Genomic DNA, 18717 nt, shown 5'->3' with positions numbered 1-18717 from the left:
AAGTGAAAAGAAATCCTCTTTGGCCCCATTGTCACCAGATTCACAATCCTCTGGAACACCTACAAGTGAAGATGTTTCTGGAGGGCTTGGAGAATCTTCCACCCTCCCTGAAGATGTGGAAACAGGGGCTGTAGCTTCCGAGGAGGGAGGAGAATCCATAATAAGTGAAAAGAAATCCTCTTTGGCCCCATTGTCACCAGATTCACAATCCTCTGGAACACCTACAAGTGAAGATGTTTCTGGAGGGCTTGGAGAATCTTCCACCCTCCCTGAAGATGTGGAAACAGGGGCTGTAGCTTCCGAGGAGGGAGGAGAATCCATAATAAGTGAAAAGAAATCCTCTTTGGCCCCATTGTCACCAGATTCACAATCCTCTGGAACACCTACAAGTGAAGATGTTTCTGGAGGGCTTGGAGAATCTTCCACCCTCCCTGAAGATGTGGAAACACCTATTTTGGATTCAGCAACTAACACAGGATCTCAATCATCACCAGATGGTGCAGCAGAGGGTGTAGCTTCTGAGGAGGGAGGAGTATCAGAAGACGTTTCTCCTGTGAGTGGGAAAGAGCCATCTTTGCATGCATTGCCCACAGCCTCACAATCTTCTGGAACATCTGCAAGCAATGAGGTTTCTGAAGGACTTGGTGATGGAGATTCCTCCCTCACCATTGAAGGGGTAGAAACAGCCGGCTCAGAGTCAGCAGCAAGCAAGGCATCCCAACCATCACTAGATGATGCAGCAACAATAGTGTCCAATGGGAAGGAACCATCATCAGCTCCATTGGCTGCAGAGTCACCATCAGACTCTCTGTCAACTGAAGAGGTAGAAATGTCCAGCTTGAGGACAGGCACAAACGCAGGATCTCAACCATCTGCAGACAATGCAGATACAGCAGGGGATTTAGCTTCTGAGGAAGCAGGAGAATCGGAAGACACTTCCACTGTGAATGGGAAGAAGCCATCTTCGGGTGCATTGTCCACAGCATCACAATCTTCTGGGACATCTGCAAGCAAAGATGTTTCTGGAGGACTTGGCGATGAAGAATCCTCCCTCCCAACTGAAGGGTTGGAAACGCCCAGCATGGGGACAGCAACAGATGCAGGATCTCAACCATCTGCAGCTACGGCAGGAGCTTCTGAGGAGGGCATGAGTGGGAAGGAAGCATCATTGAATGCATTGTCCACAGAATCACAATCCCTGGGAACATTGACAAGTGAAGATGTTTCTGGAGGACTTGGTGACGGAGAATCTTCCCTTCCCACCGGAGGGGTGGAAACTGCCAGTTTGGGATCAACAGCCACCAAGGGATCCACCTCTTCCACGGAGACAGTCCTGAGCCCAGAAAACGTAGCAGAGCAGCAAGAAGAGAAATCTGGGTCAATAACTGGTGCAGAATCTTTCCCTCAACCCTCTTCTGTGATCGACAAAGCTTCAGGAGGAACCTTGTCTTCTGCTTCTGCATATTCTGATGAGAGCTTGGCCACCAATGTAGGGGATAACCAAGTCTCTGGCATTGCAGAGTCTTCACAGCCACTTCCAGGAAGTGGAGATGTTAGTGACAACATGGCAGGTCTTGATAATACAGGAAGTTCAGAAAAGTCTGTAAGTGGACAGCCTGCTCCTTCTAACAGTGATGCCCTGGGTGGGTCAGATTCTTCCTCTCCAGGGGCAGAAGTCAGCGCAGAGATTCCAAGAGGAGATTTGGGGACTGGTCCAGGGTCCTTCGATACAGAGGAATCTCCTTCTGCCTTTTCACCCTCCAGTAACACACTGCCCTCTGGACCCGCCAACTCATATGTCAAAGGCACAGGAAATGTCATTGCTGATGGCTCATCTTCTCAGAAGGTAGAGGAGGCACCAGCTGGCTTAGAAGCAGGAAAATCAGACTCTTTCCCCTCTGATTCAGAGACCCAAGAATCCAGACCTTCACCCGATGGGCTTTTGAGCTCCTCCACAGCGTCCAAAGGGAGAGACGATGCAGACAGCTCAGTTTTGGCAGCTGACAAGGGTCCAGCCACCACATCCACTGCTGGTGGAACAAGTCCTTTCCTGTCTAGCGCACAACTGAGTCCAGCGAATACCCTGAAACTGCCTTCTGGGGCAGAATCAGGCCCTGAGATCGAAGGAGGGACGTCTCCTCTGTCCTCTAAGCCTGAAGTCACAGGAAGCGTTAAGCCCATACTTTTAGGAAAAACACCCATGAAGCCATCATCTCCCGCTGGTTCCGGCATCTCATCCCTGCCTCCTTCCTCCGCCCAGAGTAAGCCAGCTGTTGGTGTGGGCAAAGACACATCTGGAAACAGCAAAGCATCCTCCTCCGCAGGGAAAGCACCCAGCTCTGCCCTTGGAACGTCCAGCAGCAGCTCTCCAGTTTCTACAAAGTCAGGGTCTTCAACCAGTTCCGGCATCTCATCCCTGTCCTCCACGCAGAAAAAGCCTGCTGTCGGCGTGAGCAAAGTCACACCTGCCAATAGCAAAGGAAAACCAGAGGTTCCCCTTGCCGCCGCAGGAGATACTAAATCTTCAGAAGGCAAGACAAAGAAGCCCAATTCAAGGCCCCAGAATTCCAAGGATGGGAAAGGAGCAACTGCCAATGGAAATTCAGCAAAGTCAAGCCGCGTCTCTGCGGTTCCAGTTCCTGTATCATCACCAGGTGAGTGCATTTAATATCTCCTTGTGATAAACTGGAATCATAAAATCATAGAACGGAGGAGTTGGAAGGGAGCCCAATAGTCATTCAGTCCAACCTCCTGCAAATACTTGGCTCTGCCAAACAGTGATGAGCTAAGACAGTTGTCTTCAGCCTTTACAAGACCAGGGACCCATCTTTTGGCCAACCATGAATTTGGGGACTCACTTCTTAATGCCATGTATTTATTTATTTTTTACTGTACATGTGCACAGGCTGCGTGATCCAGCTGCGCATCTCAACCCAACAGCTGAAGACCAGAATTCCAGGAGGCATAGGGTGGTAGTCAACCGAGTTATACCCAGAGTCCATCCATTAAAATGAATGGGCCCAAGTCACACCTGTCATTTTCAATGGATTTACTCTGAGCAGGAGTAGTATTTGACAAACAGCCTACTGGGGGTATTCAATGGAGCACTAACCAGATCACTTTGCCAGTATAAGCATTTGCTTTCCTGAAGGGTAGGGACGCGGGTGGCGCTGTTGGTAAAACCTCAGCGCCTAGGACTTGCCGATCGCATGGTCGGCGGTTCGAATCCCCGCGGCGGGGTGCGCTCCCGTCGTTCAGTCCCAGCGCCTGCCAACCTAGCAGTTCAAAAGCACCTTCGGGTGCAAGTAGATAAATAGGGAAGGTAAACGGCGTTCCGTGTGCTGCGCTGGCTCACCAGATGCAGCTTGTCACTCTGGCCACGTGACCCGGAAGTGTCTCCGGACAGCGCTGGCTCCCGGCCTATAGAGTGAGATGAGAGCACAACCCTAGAGTCTGGCAAGACTGGCCCGTACAGGCAGGGGTACCTTTACCTTTTACCTTCCTGAAGGGATGATCTGCCCTCTCCTCCCCCTGTATGCTGTTCCAGGAGATCTCCTGATACCCCCTCCCAAGTCAATGGGGGGGGGCATGTGTGTGGGAGAAGAGGGGTGAAAAGCCCCATTACTATTAAAACCAGGCTGCATTTTAAATTGTATTTTAACCCGTATTTTAATAAACTGAGTTTTGTTTGTTTGTTTGTGTCCCCCCCCATTATGTTTTATTGTAATTTTATTGGTGTTAGCCGCCCTGAGCCCAGCTCTGGCTGGGGAGGGTATAAATAAATTATTATTATTATTATTATTAGTCCTTGTGCGCCTTAGTTGAATGCAGTTCACAGAGTTGGGGAGATGCCCAGTGGAATGGTGTCACCAACATGCACTGTTTTATAGCAGAGGTGATAGGAAACAGTGGCATAGCGTGGGTTGTCAGCACCCGGGGCAAGGCAAGTAATTTGCACCCCCCCCGCTGCACTGTCCCTCCCCCAGATAGTCCCTCGCTCTCTCTCCGCACCGCACCGCACGCCTGGCACCCTCCCCTCCACAGTGGGCGGCGACCCGGCGGCTCGGATCGGATTCGCACAGCCAGCACTGCAGTGAGAGAGAGTGAGTGAGCCAGGTAGGGGCAGAGAGCTGCGAGTGCGAGTGCCCCCCCCCCCCAGATGTTGCGCCCGGTGCGGCTGGCCCCCCCTGCAGCCCCCATGCTACACCACTGACAGGAAAGACCCTCCGACTGGTGGTAGGTCCATGCTTCTTACAATGTGTGGCATCCTGCTACTTATAATGATAATGATTTTATTATTTGCACCCCGGGTTGCCCCAGTCACTCTGAGCGGCGTCTAACAAAATAGAAAAACACCACAATATACCGGTACTGCCAACAAGACCTGCGTCTTCTCCCCACTTTACAGTCCCTCCTGCTGCTCCCCCAAATCTTGGGGGTCCCTATCTTGCAGGGGGGAGCAGGCTGCTCACAGAGTCTGGATGATATTACCAATTGTCTAGTTCAGTCTCGGAGACATGGACACAGTTGTAGTCAGAGGTGAGGGTCAAAATACAGGAGGCAGGTAGACTCTGGAGGGATGGGAAGGCCTCATTGAAAGATCCACCTTGTAATGTTCTTGTGTTTTGATGTGCAGCGGCGTCTCTTTTCCCATACGGAACAAGTGCGAACGACAAAGAATACGTTCAAAGGAAAGTGGATTTCAATTCGCCTCTCTTCAGGCCCGAGATCGGAATCCCGCTGGGGAAAACCCTGCGCAGCTCCCTCTACGTGAGTCTTTATGAAATATACTCGGAGTCGAGAGTGGATTTCATGCTCTTTATTCAGCTCATAGTGGTGAGGAGGAATGGAAGTTCCCCCAGAATGTCTGCTTTATATACATCGTTTACACAATGGGCCCCACGTGATTGGCTAATTCTGGGATTCACCTGTAGGCCAATCAGGTTGCGGATTCACTTCCACCTGGAGCTGGATTGGGTGGCTCCTGTGGACCAATCAGACTGCTGCATTTTGGATCGTATTGTTCTAGGGCCAATCAGACTGCTGCATTCTGAATCCTATTGTTCTAGGACCAATCAGACTGCTGCATTCTGAATCCTATTATTCTAGGACCAATCAGACTGCTGCATTTTGGATTGGATTGTTCTAGGGCCAATCAGACTGCTGCATTCTGAATCCTATTGTTCTAGGACCAATCAGATTGCTGCATTCTGAATCCTATTGTTCTAGGACCAATCAGACTGCTGCATTTTGGATCGTATTGTTCTAGGGCCAATCAGACTGCTGCATTCTGGACCCTATTGTTCTAGGACCAATCAGATTGCTGCATTCTGGACCCTATTGTTCTAGGACCAATCAGATTGCTGCATTCTGGACCCTATTGTTCTAGGACCAATCAGATTGCTGCATTCTGAATCCTATTGTTCTAGGACCAATCAGACTGCTGCGTTTTGGATCCTATTCAGCTCAGTACATAACACCCACCTTCCCCATTTATCTCTTTCAAAGAGGCAGAGGGTCTGGATGGGCAGACGGGAAGCAGGATGAGCCCACACTCCTTGGCTCTCTGGCAAATTTGCTAGGCTGGCACTTGGAACCTGGAAGGGCTGCCAGAATATTTTAAGGGGTGTGGTAGATTGCTTACCTTGTCAGATATATATTGCCCGTTTAAGCTTTGTAGCACCAGGGGGGTTTGTGGACCCAAGTTTGGATAAACTTGGCAATCACTAGTACATACTAAACACACACAAAAATCGAGGCATTCTAGGCTGAGATGCTTCTTAGCATTGCAACTTCCTGTGTGCCTCCCTGGTCTCAGTAGCACAAATTTATATAAGCAATATTTCCCGTGGTCCAAGCTGTGGTTGGTGGAATACTTTTGATACATCTACACTCTTTGGATCAACTAGGCCACAATCAGGCAGCTTTCACAAATGCTTCACAGGGAAAATGTAAGCAACAGTCAGAATGAAAGTTTACATTTGAGACACATTTACAATTTGCCAGAAAAATCCAATTCTGAAAGCAGAACTTCATCTACTTTGCTGCATCTTGCTGGTCTTCATTTGTACCTCTCCTTCATTTAGTTCACAGACAACGGACAAATTATTTTCCCAGCTTCTGATAAAGATATTTCCAGCTATCCTAACCCACCTCCGAAAGGATTTAATGGCCGTGAGAAAGTGCCGATGATAGCCGTGTTTTGGGACAATGCTGATTTCTCCAGAGGCAAAGGAACCATCTTTTACCAGGTGAGTATTTGGGGTGGTTTGTTATATTTATACAGTGGTACCTTGGTTTACGAACTTAATCCGTTCCGGAAGTCTGTTCTTAAACCAAAGCGTCCTTAAACCAAGGCGTGCTTTCCCATAGCAGCTGGGGACTCTGTTTACAAAAGGAACACACTCAACAGGAAGCGGAACATGTTCTTAATCCAAGGCAAAGTTCACAAACCAAAACACCTACTTCCAGATTTGCAGCGTTCTTAATTCAAGTTGTTCATAAATGAAACTGTTCTTAAACCAAGGTACCACTGTACTAAGATGCTCATAAGTGTTCTGTCACTTCAGAAGTGGTTCTGGAGCTACATGTGTCCTTGTGTGTTATTTCCATGGCATAAGTTTAAATGTGTGTGTGAGATTCCCATTTGTAATACACTCCTCTGTTGCATTCAGGAATATGTTACCCAGACCTCTGCAAAACACCCCGTTGTCCGTGATGTGGAAGCAAAGATTCAGCAATATTTGAAGTGTTCCTATTCAGCCACCTGGACACTCAAGATCACCTGGGTGAAAGCCCAGCCTTATCCAGCACAGGGACAGAACGGCAGAGTGAGTTGTCTCCAGCAACAGAACACCTGTTATCACTGTACTTTGGTATTCTAAGAAAGATCCAAGTAACACTTTTTTAATGAAGTGCCTTATTTTAAGGAGCCTTGCAAATATATTCCGTGGCATCTTGTTTCATTATTTTGTAGAATCCTAGAATTGCAGAGTTGGAAGGGACCCCAAGGGTCATCCAGTCCAGCCCGCAGGAATCTCATCTAAAGCATCCCTCCAGCCTCTGCTTTAAAATCTCCAAGGAAGGAGCAAGGGGGCCAATTTGAATAAAATATTGGGGGGTGGGTGTGTATGCCATTTGAATAATAATAATAATAATAATTACCGGTAATAATAATAATAATAATTTTTAATTTATATCCTGCCCATCTGGCCGGGTTTCCCCAAGACACTCTGGGCAGCTTACAACATATAAAACACAACAAAACACCAAACATTAAAAAACAAGGTATCCTATACAAGCAACAAACAAACCAATAAATCAATAAAAACCAATAATAACAACAACAATAATAATAATACTAGTACTCCTTGCTAGTACTAGTACTCCTTGCTAGTACTCCTTGCACTGGAGAGCCAGTGTGGTGTAGTGGTTAAGAGCAGTGGACTCGTAATCTGGGGAACCGGGTTCGCGTCTCCGCTCCTCCACATGCAGCTGCTGGGTGACCTTGGGCCAGTCACACTTCTTTGAAGTCTCTCAGCCTCACTCACCTCACAGAGTGTTTGTTGTGGGGGAGGAAGGGAAAGGAGAATGTTAGCCGCTTTGAGACTCCTTAAAGGGAGTGAAAGGCGGGATATCAAATCCAAACTCTTCTTCTTCTTCTTCTTGCTGATGCCCATTAACTTGGGGGAGCAGTCCCTCAAATATTTTATTGGGGGGTGCAAAGGGACCTTGACTCCTAGGAGTTGGCTCCTATACGAAGGAGACTCCATTCCACTGACTGTTCCAATGTCCAACAGCTCTTACAATCATTCTGCCTGATGTTGAGTCTAAATCTCCCTTCCTGTAACTTGAATCCTTTGGTTTAGATCCTGCCCTCTGGAGCAGCAGAAAACAAGCTTGCTCCCTCTTCCATGGGACATATCACCACTTATATTTCATGGGGCTGCCATTTGTCTGGGATTTTCTGGATGTAGCGGGAAGAAATTTCAAAAATTGGTCAAAATATCTGGGAAAACCTGGTCGCATGGCAGCCAATGCTGATTCTTTGGAGAATTTCCTAAAAAAATAGCTCAAAACCTCATTCTTCTTTTTTTTTTGGAGATTTTGCAAAAAATAAAAAGAGTCATTCTTGAGCAGGATTAGCCAACATGGTGCCCTCCAGATGTCAAAAGGAGATGGAGAGAACTTTTTTTAAAGCAGCCATTTGCATTTGACTTGTGGTGGCTGCTTAATATGCATATGTTGGGTTGAAATAAATGACAGACGAGTGACAAGTGTCATATGGGAGGCATCTCTCGAGCATGTCTCGAAGAGTCCCTTTTATTGAATATTACAGCATTGGCACCTATGTGCTTGTTGCTGATTGGTTAACACAAATCATATGCAAGGATTGGATATAGGCATTAATCATCAATAGATTAAAGGTTGGGAAAGGGATCACAGAATTGGACAGGTATGAAAACCTCCTTATTAAACTATTACTAGTGACTGATATAGCGAAACCTAAAAGGGCATAACCATCGTATTCATAGATGTGGTCAACCATGCATTAAGAACAGGTCAGGGTACGATGTTTCATGAACTCAATGTGAACTAAACATTCTAGGGTGGGTGAGGAAGGAATGCTTCAGCTCAGAGCGGTTTGCCAGACTCATGTGCAGAAGCAAAACCTCCCATCATGCATAGACTTCCCTATTCCTTTTTTATTTGTGAAGGTAGAATAAGAAACGCCACTTTATGAAAAGTGCTTCCTGAGCCTTGAATGTGCACCTGGATGGTATGGCGGGAAAACTGTCTCACCTCTTATTTATGTATCTTCCAGACCAACACTTACCAAGCCATCCTAACCACTGATGGATACAGAACATACACGCTGTTCCTTTATCAAAACGGTGGAATGCAATGGGATTACAGAAGAATCGCTCCTGCAAATGTGCTGATCGGGTGGACCAGGTATGTGCAGTTCCTTAACCAAAGGGACATGGGTGGGAGAGCAAGGAATAGGAGGATTTGTCACTGATGGTCAACCCCCCCATTGCCATGATTCAGAGATCTGCGCATGTTGAAATATGCGTATGTTTTGGATAGTGGCAGCCACTTGAGAGAGGAAAGGAATGTACAGTGGTGCCCCGCAAGACGAATGCCTCGCAAGACGGAAAACCCGCTAGACGAAAGGGTTTTCCGTTTTTCGATGCGCTTCGCAGGACAAATTTCCCTATGGGCTTGCTTCGCAAGACGAAAATGTCTTGCGAGTCTTGAGATTTTTTTCCGCTCCCCACCCCCTTTTTCTAAGCCGCTAAACCGCTAATAGCCTTTTAGCAGCTAATCCGCTAATACCTTAAGCCTTTAATAGCCGCTAATAGCCACTAATCCGCTAAGCCGCTAATAGGGTTGCTTCGCAAGACGAAAAAAACACTAGACGAAGAGACTCACAGAATGAATTAATTTCGTCTTGCGAGACACCACTGTACACCTGGAACTGCTTCCTCCATTGGACGGAATGGGAAATTTTCAGATTTGCCAATTAATATATGGGACGTAGGTGGCGCTGTGGGTTAAACCACAGAGCCTAGGACTTGCCGATCAGAAGGTTGGCGGTTCGAATCCCCGCAACGAGGAGCACACGTTGCTCGGTCCCTGCTCCTGCCAACCTAGCAGTTCGAAAACACAAAGTGCAAGTAGATAAATAGGGACCGCTCCGGCGGGAAGGTAAACAGCGTTTCCATATGCTGCTCTGGTTTGCCAGAAGCGGCTTAGTCATGCTGGCCACATGACCCGGAAGCTGTATGCCAGCTCCCTCGGCCAATAAAGTGAGATGAGCGCTGCAACCCCAGAGTTGTCTGCAGTTATCTGAAGAGGGAGACTTTTGGCTCCTGCACATGGACTTGAAATCATGGGACCAAACTACATATTCAAAAATTTCTTGTCATAAGTCCCAACCAGTGCCGGATTTACATATAAGGTAAACAAGCTATAGCTTAGGGCCCCACTCTCTTGGGGGTCCCCCAAAATTTAAAGGGAACAAAAGCTGGATGTACATTTCCAAAATATAAGATAAATTCAACAATTACTTTGATAAAATACATATTTTGTTATGTGCAAATGGCTTTAGATACGTATTAGGTCCATAAATTACCATATAGGATATATTCAGCACAAAAAACAGCAACAATTTGTTATTGACAAAGGACAGCTGGACATATAAAGGGCCCCATTACCTTCAGTAGTTTAGGGCTTCATCAAATCTAAATCCGGCCCTGATCCTAACTGCTGCTTTTTACACCTTTACAAACAGCAAGGGGGGTGGATGAGTTGGTTATGACTACTGTGAGATGTCAAGCGTGTGGAAGTCTAGCTCTCCCAAAATGTAATGCGGTGATGGTCTCTTCTCTGAAAGGTTTGCATTCAGCTACTTGAGATCTGAACGATCTCCTGGTCTGAGAAGGGAAAATGTTGTGTGTCCTTGGAAAGATTAAAAATCCACTTTATTCTTCTTCTTTTATCTCACAGCGGTGACGGATATTTTAAAAACGACGACCTGTTAACTAAAACGCCAGCTGAGAAATACCGGCCAGATCAAACCGAGGGCTACAACACAGGTATGGTTGACGCATCGAAAGAAACCCACTAGCACAAACAGACCAGATTCTGACCAAAAAGATGCCCCCAGAGAAATGCTCAAGCTGCGTGAAGGAGGACTTCATTTTATCTGCCTGAATCTTCCAACATTCAGCTTCCTTGAGTGCCCACGAATTGTAGCATCGTGAGAGAGATAGATAGAAAAACCTTTGCATCATTTCATGAATTTCTATTATGTCTTCTCTCACTCACTTTTTCTTTAAACCACAAAGTCCCAAATGCTGCAACCATTCCTCAAAGGGGAATTCCTTCACCCCTTTGATCATTTTGGCTGGCCTCTTCTGAAACTTTTCGGAGCAGTTAAAAGCTTCTCACTAAATCCGTGGTCCAGGTCAGGACGGGAGTCCCAACACACACTTGGATTATTCCGTTACGTTATACCAGGATGATGGCAGAGATCTGGAAGGAGTTCGATAGACTTAGGGCAGCTAAGTGGGGATGTACCGTATTTTTCGCTCTATAAGATGCACCACACCACAAGACGCACCTCGTTTTGGGAGGAGGAAAACAAGAAAAAAAATATTCTGAATCTCAGAAGCCAGAACAGCAAGAGGGATCGCTGTGCAGTGAAAGCAGCAATCCCTCTTGCTGTTCTGGCTTCTGGGATAGCTGCGCAGCCTGCATTCGCTCCATAAGATGCACACACATTTCCCATTACTTTTTAGGAGGGAAAAAGTGAGTCTTATAGAGCAAAAAATATGGTAATTAAACTATAAATACCGTATTTTGTGCACCATAACACTCACTTTTTTCCTCCTAGAAAGTAAGGGGAAATGTCTGTGCGTCTTATGGAGCGAATGCCTACGGGTGGCGGGGGGGGATCTGCTGCAGTCGTGAGCAGAGGATCCATGGTTCCCCTTCCTTCCCTCCTCCGTGGCTCGCTTTGAAACGGAGAAGAGCCGCTGAGTGGGGAGGAGAGAGGGACAGAGAGCCTGCTTGCTTTAAAGGAGCAAAGCGGGAGAGGAGAGGAGCCTTCTCCCCTTATACCCCTCTTCTGCATTATTAGCAGCATCCTTCTCCACCCACCCCATGCGTTCTTCTTCTCCCCTTAAACCCCTCTTCTGCATTATTAGCAGCATCCTTCTCCACACACCCCACACGTGCTCCTTGTCCCTTGAGTGCTTTTCCTTCCCTCTTATAGAGCAAAAAATACGGTAAGTAAATTAAGCTTCACGCCCTTGATTTCCCTCCCGTTTTCTTGCACCCTCCTTCCAGGTGTGCGTGGTCTCTGGGTATACAAGCTGGACAGCCGCATTCGGGTGAACTACAGGCAGCGGTGCCTCGACTGGCTTAGCCACGAGGGGCAGCCATCTGCCTGGAACAAGGACCTGCCTCCCTGCCCTTGCTCTCTGCAACAGGGGCTGTCGGACGATCGCTTCTCCCGCAGCAAAAAAGGTGCGTGGCCAGCCCTGTGACTCGGACACACTGCTTGGATTTAAGCCAATCTCGGACCACTGAATGCATTGAAAGCAGCTCTCCAGTTCGGTTGCTGTGTGGCTCAAATGACCCCGACCCCTTGGCGACGCACGTTTTCGTGCAGCGTCCACCCCTGCGAAATGCAAGAAACCTTGGAGAACCACTGTAGACAATACTAAGTGAGATGGACCAGTGTTTTGGCTTGGTGTAAGGCAGGTTTAGGGACGCGGGTGGCGCTGTGGGTTAAACCACAGAGCCTAGGACTTGCCGATCAGAAGGTCGGCGGTTCAAATCCCCGCGACGGGGTGAGCTCCTGTTGCTCGGTCCCTGCTCCTGCCAACCTAGCAGTTCGAAAGCAAGTCAAAGTGCAAGTAGATAAATAGGTACCGCTCCAGCGGGAAGGTAAATGGTGTTTCCATGCGCTGCTCTGGTTCACCAGAAGCGGCCTAGTCCTGCTGGCCACATGACCTGGAAGCTGTACGCCGGCTCCCTCGGCCAATAAAGCGAGATGAGCACCGCAACCCCAGAGTCGGCCACGACTGGACCTAACGGTCAGGGGTCACTTTACCTTTACGGCAGCTTTGCATGCCCATCCATTTCTCTCTGCATTGTCATAATTTCTGATGCCCCTGCATGGGTCCTCCTGCCTTGTAGATAATAATAATTATTATTTATTATCTAAACCTGGTCCATCTGGCTGGGTTTCCCCAGCCACTCTGGGCGGTTCCCAGCAGAAGATTCAAAATAGAACCAAACATTAAAAACTTCCCTAAACAAGGCTGCCTTCAGATGTCTTCTAAAGGTCAAATAGTTGTTTATTTCCTTGACATCTGATGGGAGGACGTTCCACAGGGCGGGCGCCACTACCAAGAAGGCCCTCTGCCTGGTTCCCTGTAGCTTTCTTCTCATAGTGAGGGAACCGCCAGAAGGCCCTCGGTGCTGGACCTCAGCGTCCGGGCAGAACGATGGGGGTGGAGACGCTCCTTCAGGTCTACTGGGCCGAGGCCCAATATACCTGAAGGTATGGCCTATCAGTGTTGTGTAATAATGGAGTTGGGGGATGTTTATGTTTGAAGCAGTGATCCATGGTGTAAGGATAGAGTTGTACAAGAGGGGTCTTTTCAGCTGGGGAAATTTGAAGGGTTTAAGAAGGGTGCCTTTCTTTTCCTGCACACCCACCCTCCCCCCAAAGATCTGCAACACAGAACTAACATCTTTGACCTTTGCAGGTTTGCCGGACTCTCGCTTAACCATGCTGTATTCCTCTGCCCCAAACAAGTACGGTGCCGGGGTCCGGTGTCTTTATAACAGCAAAAACCAGCTTGTGGAAGGTCACCAGGAAAGAGTCTGGAAGGGTTCGAGAAGCTCCGCCAACAGCGGTAAGCTGTACTTTGGAGGCTGTGCAATGGTTATCTGCCTGAAGATACCCACAAGTTATCAAGTTAACAAGAGGTTGTAGGTGTTGGTGCAGGAGGTGGAACTATAGGTTGTTAGACCTTTAAACTATGCCTTTGTGAGCTCCAAAACTTCGCTCTTCCCCCAGCATAGGAAAAGACCACACGTTTTGCAAGTTTAAAAACTGTTTTACTTACAAACTCATCAAAGGTCAGGTTCATGTGCTTTTCCATACATCAGTCAGAAAAGTTGCACAGGCAGTAAAACCTGACCTAGTCAGAAAGTGGTAAAAGTTCCTAAATTACGGGCATAGGAACACAAGAATGGCTTGTGAGAGCTGAGTTCATCAGGGAGACTGGAAGGGAAACAAAGGCTTGATTGTCTAGTTCCTTCCAAGGTGAGAGGGAGTGGACTTAGCTAAGCCTGGCAGTAGAGCTTACTCTATAGTATTAACCCCTTCATGCGCTGGCAAGTTGGTTACATGAAGCTGGTTATCCCACAGTAGAACGCAAGTGTTTGCATCCCTAACTAGTAGACGATGAAAGAACACAAGAGAAGCCCTACTGGATCTGGCCAATGGTCCATGTAGTCCAGCATCCTGTTCTCACAGTGGCCAGCCAGATCTTTGTGGGAGACCAGCAAGCAGGAATTGAGCGCAAGGGCACTCTGCCCTCTTGCCATTTCCAGCAAAAGATATTGTGCGGCATAGAGCCTCTGATTGTGAGGTAGAAAACGGCCATCATGACTACTGGAAACGATGCCTTATGAGGAACGGCTAAGGGAGCTGGGCATGTTTAGCCTGGAGAAGAGGAGGTTAAGGGGTGATATGATAGCCATGTTCAAATATATAAAAGGATGTCACATAGAGGAGGGAGAAAGGTTGCTTTCTGCTGCTCCAGAGAAGCGGACACGGAGCAATGGATCCAAACTACAAGAAAGAAGATTCCACCTAAACATTAGGAAGAACTTCCTGACAGTAAGAGCTGTTTGACAGTGGAATTTGCTGCCAAGGAGTGTGGTGGAGTCTCCTTCTTTGGAGGTCTTTAAGCAGAGGCTTGACAACCATATGTCAGGAGTGCTCTGATGGTGTTTCCTGCTAGGCAGGGGGTTGGACTCGATGGCCCTTGTGGTCTCTTCCAACTCTATGATTCTATGATTCTAAATGGTCATTGATAACCTTATGAATCTCCCAGCAGAATCTCCCACCTTCTGTCCAAATCGGGCTCTTGGTCTGAAATATTTCCAAATCAGGCTCTGATAATCTCCTTTCCTTTCTTTCTCGCAATTCCTGTCTGCAGACGAAGAGTTGAAATTATATGACTGGTGCTGTAACCAGACCGGAAGCCTCCAGTTCTGTGATAAGTACAGCCAGAAAAGGCCAAAGATCGGCTGTGACGGATACAGGCCTCCAATCCGGGGTGAGCACTCGATCTTTGCAATGCAGGGACTGAGTCCTTGGGATCAATAGCAGACGGCGTTCATTCATTCAGTCATATCCACAGGATGCAAAATGGATTGCACACATGTTTAGATGTGTGCAATTTTTCTTTTAGGGGGGTTCTCTCTCTCATGCATAGTTTTTAAGTTTTCCTGCACCAGTACAAAGAACAAGCATAAACAATGACATAAAAACAAAGGATATCAACAGAGCATGTCAATGTACAACATCGTTTTGTTCCGGATTGTTTGCACGACAGCCCAAGGAGGCTGAGTGACTCTGAGCTGCCGAAGGTCAGCCGGTGTCAAGCGTGGAAGTTCCCCTCTCCCTTCAGTAGCTCACAGATAAGAATTAATGAGCAGTTGATAGATTTTGTTGTTCTTTAGCCATTTAGTCATGTCCGACTCTTCGTGACCCCCTGGACCAGAGCACACCAGGCGCTCCTGTCTTCCACTGCCTCCTGCAGTTTGGTCAGACTCATGTTTGTAGCTTTGAGAACACTGTCCCACCATCTCGTCCTCTGTCATCCCCTTCTCCTTGTGCCCTCCATCTTTCCCAACATCAGGGTCTTTTCCAGGGAGTCTTCTCTTCTCATGAGGTGGCCAAAGTCTTGGAGCCTCAGCTTCAGGATCTGTCCTTCCAGTGAGCACTCAGGGCTGATTTCCTTAAGAATGGATAAGTTTGATCTTCTTGCAGTCCATGGGACTCTCAAGAGTCTCCTCCAGTACCATAATTCAGAAGCATCAATTGATAGATTTACAGTCCTTTTATTACAGCATCATGCTGCAAGCACAGACAACCCTCCGTAAAGGATCAGTTGCCTATTCTGAATCCTCATTCCGACGTAAGGAGCACTCCAGTGGGAAGTTCCTCCCCCTCTTTTGATCTCTGATACGTTTGGACCTCCGAGTCCATTGCGAGGGGTGGTTCCCCCATACTTTCAACTGATGTGTCTCCCAGCTGCCCCCTCACTTTTGGATCTCTTGTCATTATCCTGTAGTTGGGTAACTCCTCCCTAATCTGTTCAGCTTCTAAGTCTGTGTCTGCCTCTCCCTCTGCTTCTGAAAATGCTGGAGGCGGGGGGCACACAAATATTCCCCCTCCTCTTTTGAGAGGAGCTGATCCGCCTGCGACTGTATTCCCCAATCTTCAGATCCAGACCATTCCCTGACGGCCGGAGATTTTTTATGGCTGAAGGACAAGTTGATCCTTCATTTCCAGCCTCTAAACCAGACATGGTTCTCTGCATGAGTTGAAGGCCCCAATGCAGGGGTAGTCAACATGGCGCCCTCCAGATGGACAGGAGGGCACCATTATGCTGGCTAGCCCTGCCCTACTGAATGCACTGGGCGCATGTGTGGCTCTGCAGAGAAGACCAGCATTCTCCAATATGTGGGGCCTGGGCACCAGCTGAGCTTCTGATTCTTATTCCTGTTGGTGAACCCTCTGCTGTCACCAACATACAAATCAGGTGGATATATTGCATGGCGTTGGCATAAACCAGTGTTTGATCTTTTTTTTTAACAGCAGCGACTTCATCGGAAGAGAAGGTGGACAGCAAATCAGAGGAAGAAAGAGGTAAGAATGGGTGGGGTGTGCAGGAATACAAGGGATTTGGTGTGCGTGCACATGTTTGCACATAACCTGTGCTTCATGTGTGGCATTTTTCTTGCTTCCAAGTATGCAGAACGTTTGCACTCAGTGAGAAAAAGCTTTTACGGAGAAGCAAAGCAGTCCAACTTATTTAAGGACAAAGCACCTTTTTACCTAGGCTTGTTAAGAACCCTTTATTTTAAATATTTTTTATTGGTTTTTGCAAGAACAAATTTTAAATAATGAAAAGAAAAAACCATATATGAGGTGCTCTGAATCTCGTGATTTCCCTCCCGTCCCCTGCATGGGTCCTTAAAATACTTTTTTTCTAAACCTACATATCATTCAGTTTTCATCTCTCTAAGTTATCCATGTCTTTCGTTTCTTTACAAGTTATTTTTAAAGTCCAGCTAATGTTTTTATTTGTTTACAATGGTCTCCTAAATAAGTTGTGAATTTTCCCCATTCTTTTTTAAAGTCATTATCTTCTTCAATCTTCTCCCAGTCAATTTTGCCATTTCTGCGTAGCCCAGCAGTTTGGCTTGCCATTCTTCCTTGGTCGGGACTGTTGGTTCCTTCCATCCTTGGGCTAGTAGCATCCTTGCAGCTGTTGTCGCATACATGAACAGTCTTTTCTGGTCTTTTGGGATGTTGGCACCTGTAATTCCTAATACAAAGGCTTCTGGTTTTTTGACAAATGTTGTTTTAAACATTTCCCCCCCAATTCATTGTATATCAATTCCCAAAGAACCTAAGATTTGCTCTGCTAGTCGAGACCAAGCTCTGTCTAGTCAGACAAGCGCCCTGGGGCTGCTCGCAAGCTGGGCATAAGGCAAAAAAAATAAATGAGAGCCACAATTACAAATACCTGGCTTGAGAGCAGTACATGTGAAAAGGATCTAGGAGTCTTGGTTGACCACAAACTTGACATGAGCCAACAGTGTGACGCGGCAGCTAAAAAAGCCAATGCAATTCTGGGCTGCATCAATAGGAGTATAGCATCTAGATCAAGGGAAGTAATAGTGCCACTGTATTCTGCTCTGGTCAGACCTCACCTGGAGTACTGTGTCCAGTTCTGGGCACCACAGTTCAAGAAGGACACTGACAAATTGGAACGTGTCCAGAGGAGGGCAACCAAAATGGTCCAAGGCCTGGAAACGATGCCTTATGAGGAACGGCTAAGGGAGCTGGGCATGTTTAGCCTGGAGAAGAGGAGGTTAAGGGGTGATATGATAGCCATGTTCAAATATATAAAAGGATGTCACATAGAGGAGGGAGAAAGGTTGTTTTCTGCTGCCCCAGAGAGGAGGACACGGAGCAATGGATCCAAACTACAAGAAAGAAGATTCCACCTAAACATTAGGAAGAGCTTCCAGACAGTAAGAGCTGTTCGACAGTGGAATTTGCTGCCAAGGAGTGTGGTGGAGTCTCCTTCTTTGGAGGTCTTTAAGCAGAGGCTTGACAACCATATGTCAGGAGTGCTCTGATGGTGTTTCCTGCTTGGCAGGGGGTTGGACTCGATGGCTCTTGTGGTCTCTTCCAACTCTATGATTCTATGATAACAAACCCCGCTGAAATGAACACGAAGGAGCTGTGAAAGGGCACGGGATCCCCTAAGCAAGGAGACTTTGTTAGCATAATACAGGACTCAGCAGTTGCCATCTCAGGGTTGTTATTCTCAGATAATCACCTCGGTCTATATTCCATTCCTTAGAAACTTTATCTGGGGTTCTTTGGTAAAAAGAGGGGTGAGGGGGGGAACTTCCTTTAAATTCAGCTTCCTGGTCTTCTTTTGCAAAGGGAAGAGCATTCCAGGGTTCATGGGGGCACCGTAAACCTTGCCAAAACTGTGCAAATTGGCACGTACCAGGGTCATCAGCAACACACAGGGGAATAGGCAAAGATTTCCCCAAAAAATCTGAGAATCAGAAATAGAATCAATTGCCTTTCTCCAGTTAGTCAACATCACCATGTTACCTGTCACAAGGCAGAGATTATGACGTTTCTTTAGAAGCAGATAATGATGCTCCCACTTTCTTTACCTTCCAGATTGAGATCTCCTCCTCCTCCTTCTCCAGACCTTGTTTTGCTGCAGATCAACGTCAATGATTCGCCCACCGGACTCCTTTTTGCTCCTCTGTTTTATGCAGGAGCTGAATGGGGAAACGGCTTCCAAATCCGTTCAGGCTGAAATGATCAACTTTGCTGAATAAAATGCCTTCAACACCTCGTTA

The 18717-nt window shown here is 47.2% G+C and overlaps 2 protein-coding genes across 3 annotated transcripts in view; both read left to right on the top strand.

The window, feature by feature from the left end:
- The window catches only part of LOC310677828 (uncharacterized protein), a gene marked incomplete at its 3' end in the record, with an annotated part of 10641 nt that extends 10345 nt beyond the window's left edge, over nucleotides 1–296 (top strand). Inside the window, exon 3 of the mRNA XM_083441020.1 lies at nucleotides 201–296. Within this exon, the coding sequence (XP_083297146.1) occupies nucleotides 201–296 (96 nt within the window). The remainder of the gene's footprint in view (nucleotides 1–200) is intronic.
- Nucleotides 21–18717, top strand: MUC4 (mucin 4, cell surface associated). 2 transcript variants are annotated; one of them, XM_083441982.1, is made up of 11 exons: nucleotides 21–2654; nucleotides 4637–4770; nucleotides 6087–6251; nucleotides 6675–6830; nucleotides 8825–8955; nucleotides 10513–10601; nucleotides 11857–12036; nucleotides 13287–13436; nucleotides 14751–14870; nucleotides 16421–16468; nucleotides 18533–18717. In XM_083441982.1, the coding sequence occupies exons 1-11, from the start codon at nucleotides 830–832 to the stop codon at nucleotides 18535–18537; spliced, it is 3003 nt and encodes a 1000-aa protein (XP_083298108.1). In that variant the 5' UTR covers nucleotides 21–829; the 3' UTR covers nucleotides 18538–18717. The 2 variants fall into 2 exon arrangements, with proteins under 2 accessions (XP_083298108.1, XP_083298107.1); XM_083441981.1 differs by having other exon boundaries at nucleotides 16418–16468.

Source organism: Podarcis tiliguerta (assembly GCF_965153285.1).
Source record: "Podarcis tiliguerta genome assembly, chromosome: 5".
Lineage (NCBI taxonomy): Eukaryota > Metazoa > Chordata > Lepidosauria > Squamata > Lacertidae > Podarcis > Podarcis tiliguerta.
Note: the sequence above shows the minus strand (reverse complement) of the source record. Positions and strands in the feature narration are given on the sequence as shown.

What these genes read in the sequence shown, in the direction of transcription:
- MUC4 (XM_083441981.1), top strand. Translation starts at nt 830, where the DNA reads ATGTCCAGCTTGAGGACAGGCACAAACGCAGGATCTCAACCATCTGCA. An exon ending in AAGGAACCATCTTTTACCAG is followed by an intron (nt 6,252 to 6,674) that starts GTGAGTATTTGG and finishes TGTTGCATTCAG; the next exon opens with GAATATGTTACCCAGACCTC. An exon ending in GTGCTGATCGGGTGGACCAG is followed by an intron (nt 8,956 to 10,512) that starts GTATGTGCAGTT and finishes TTTATCTCACAG; the next exon opens with CGGTGACGGATATTTTAAAA.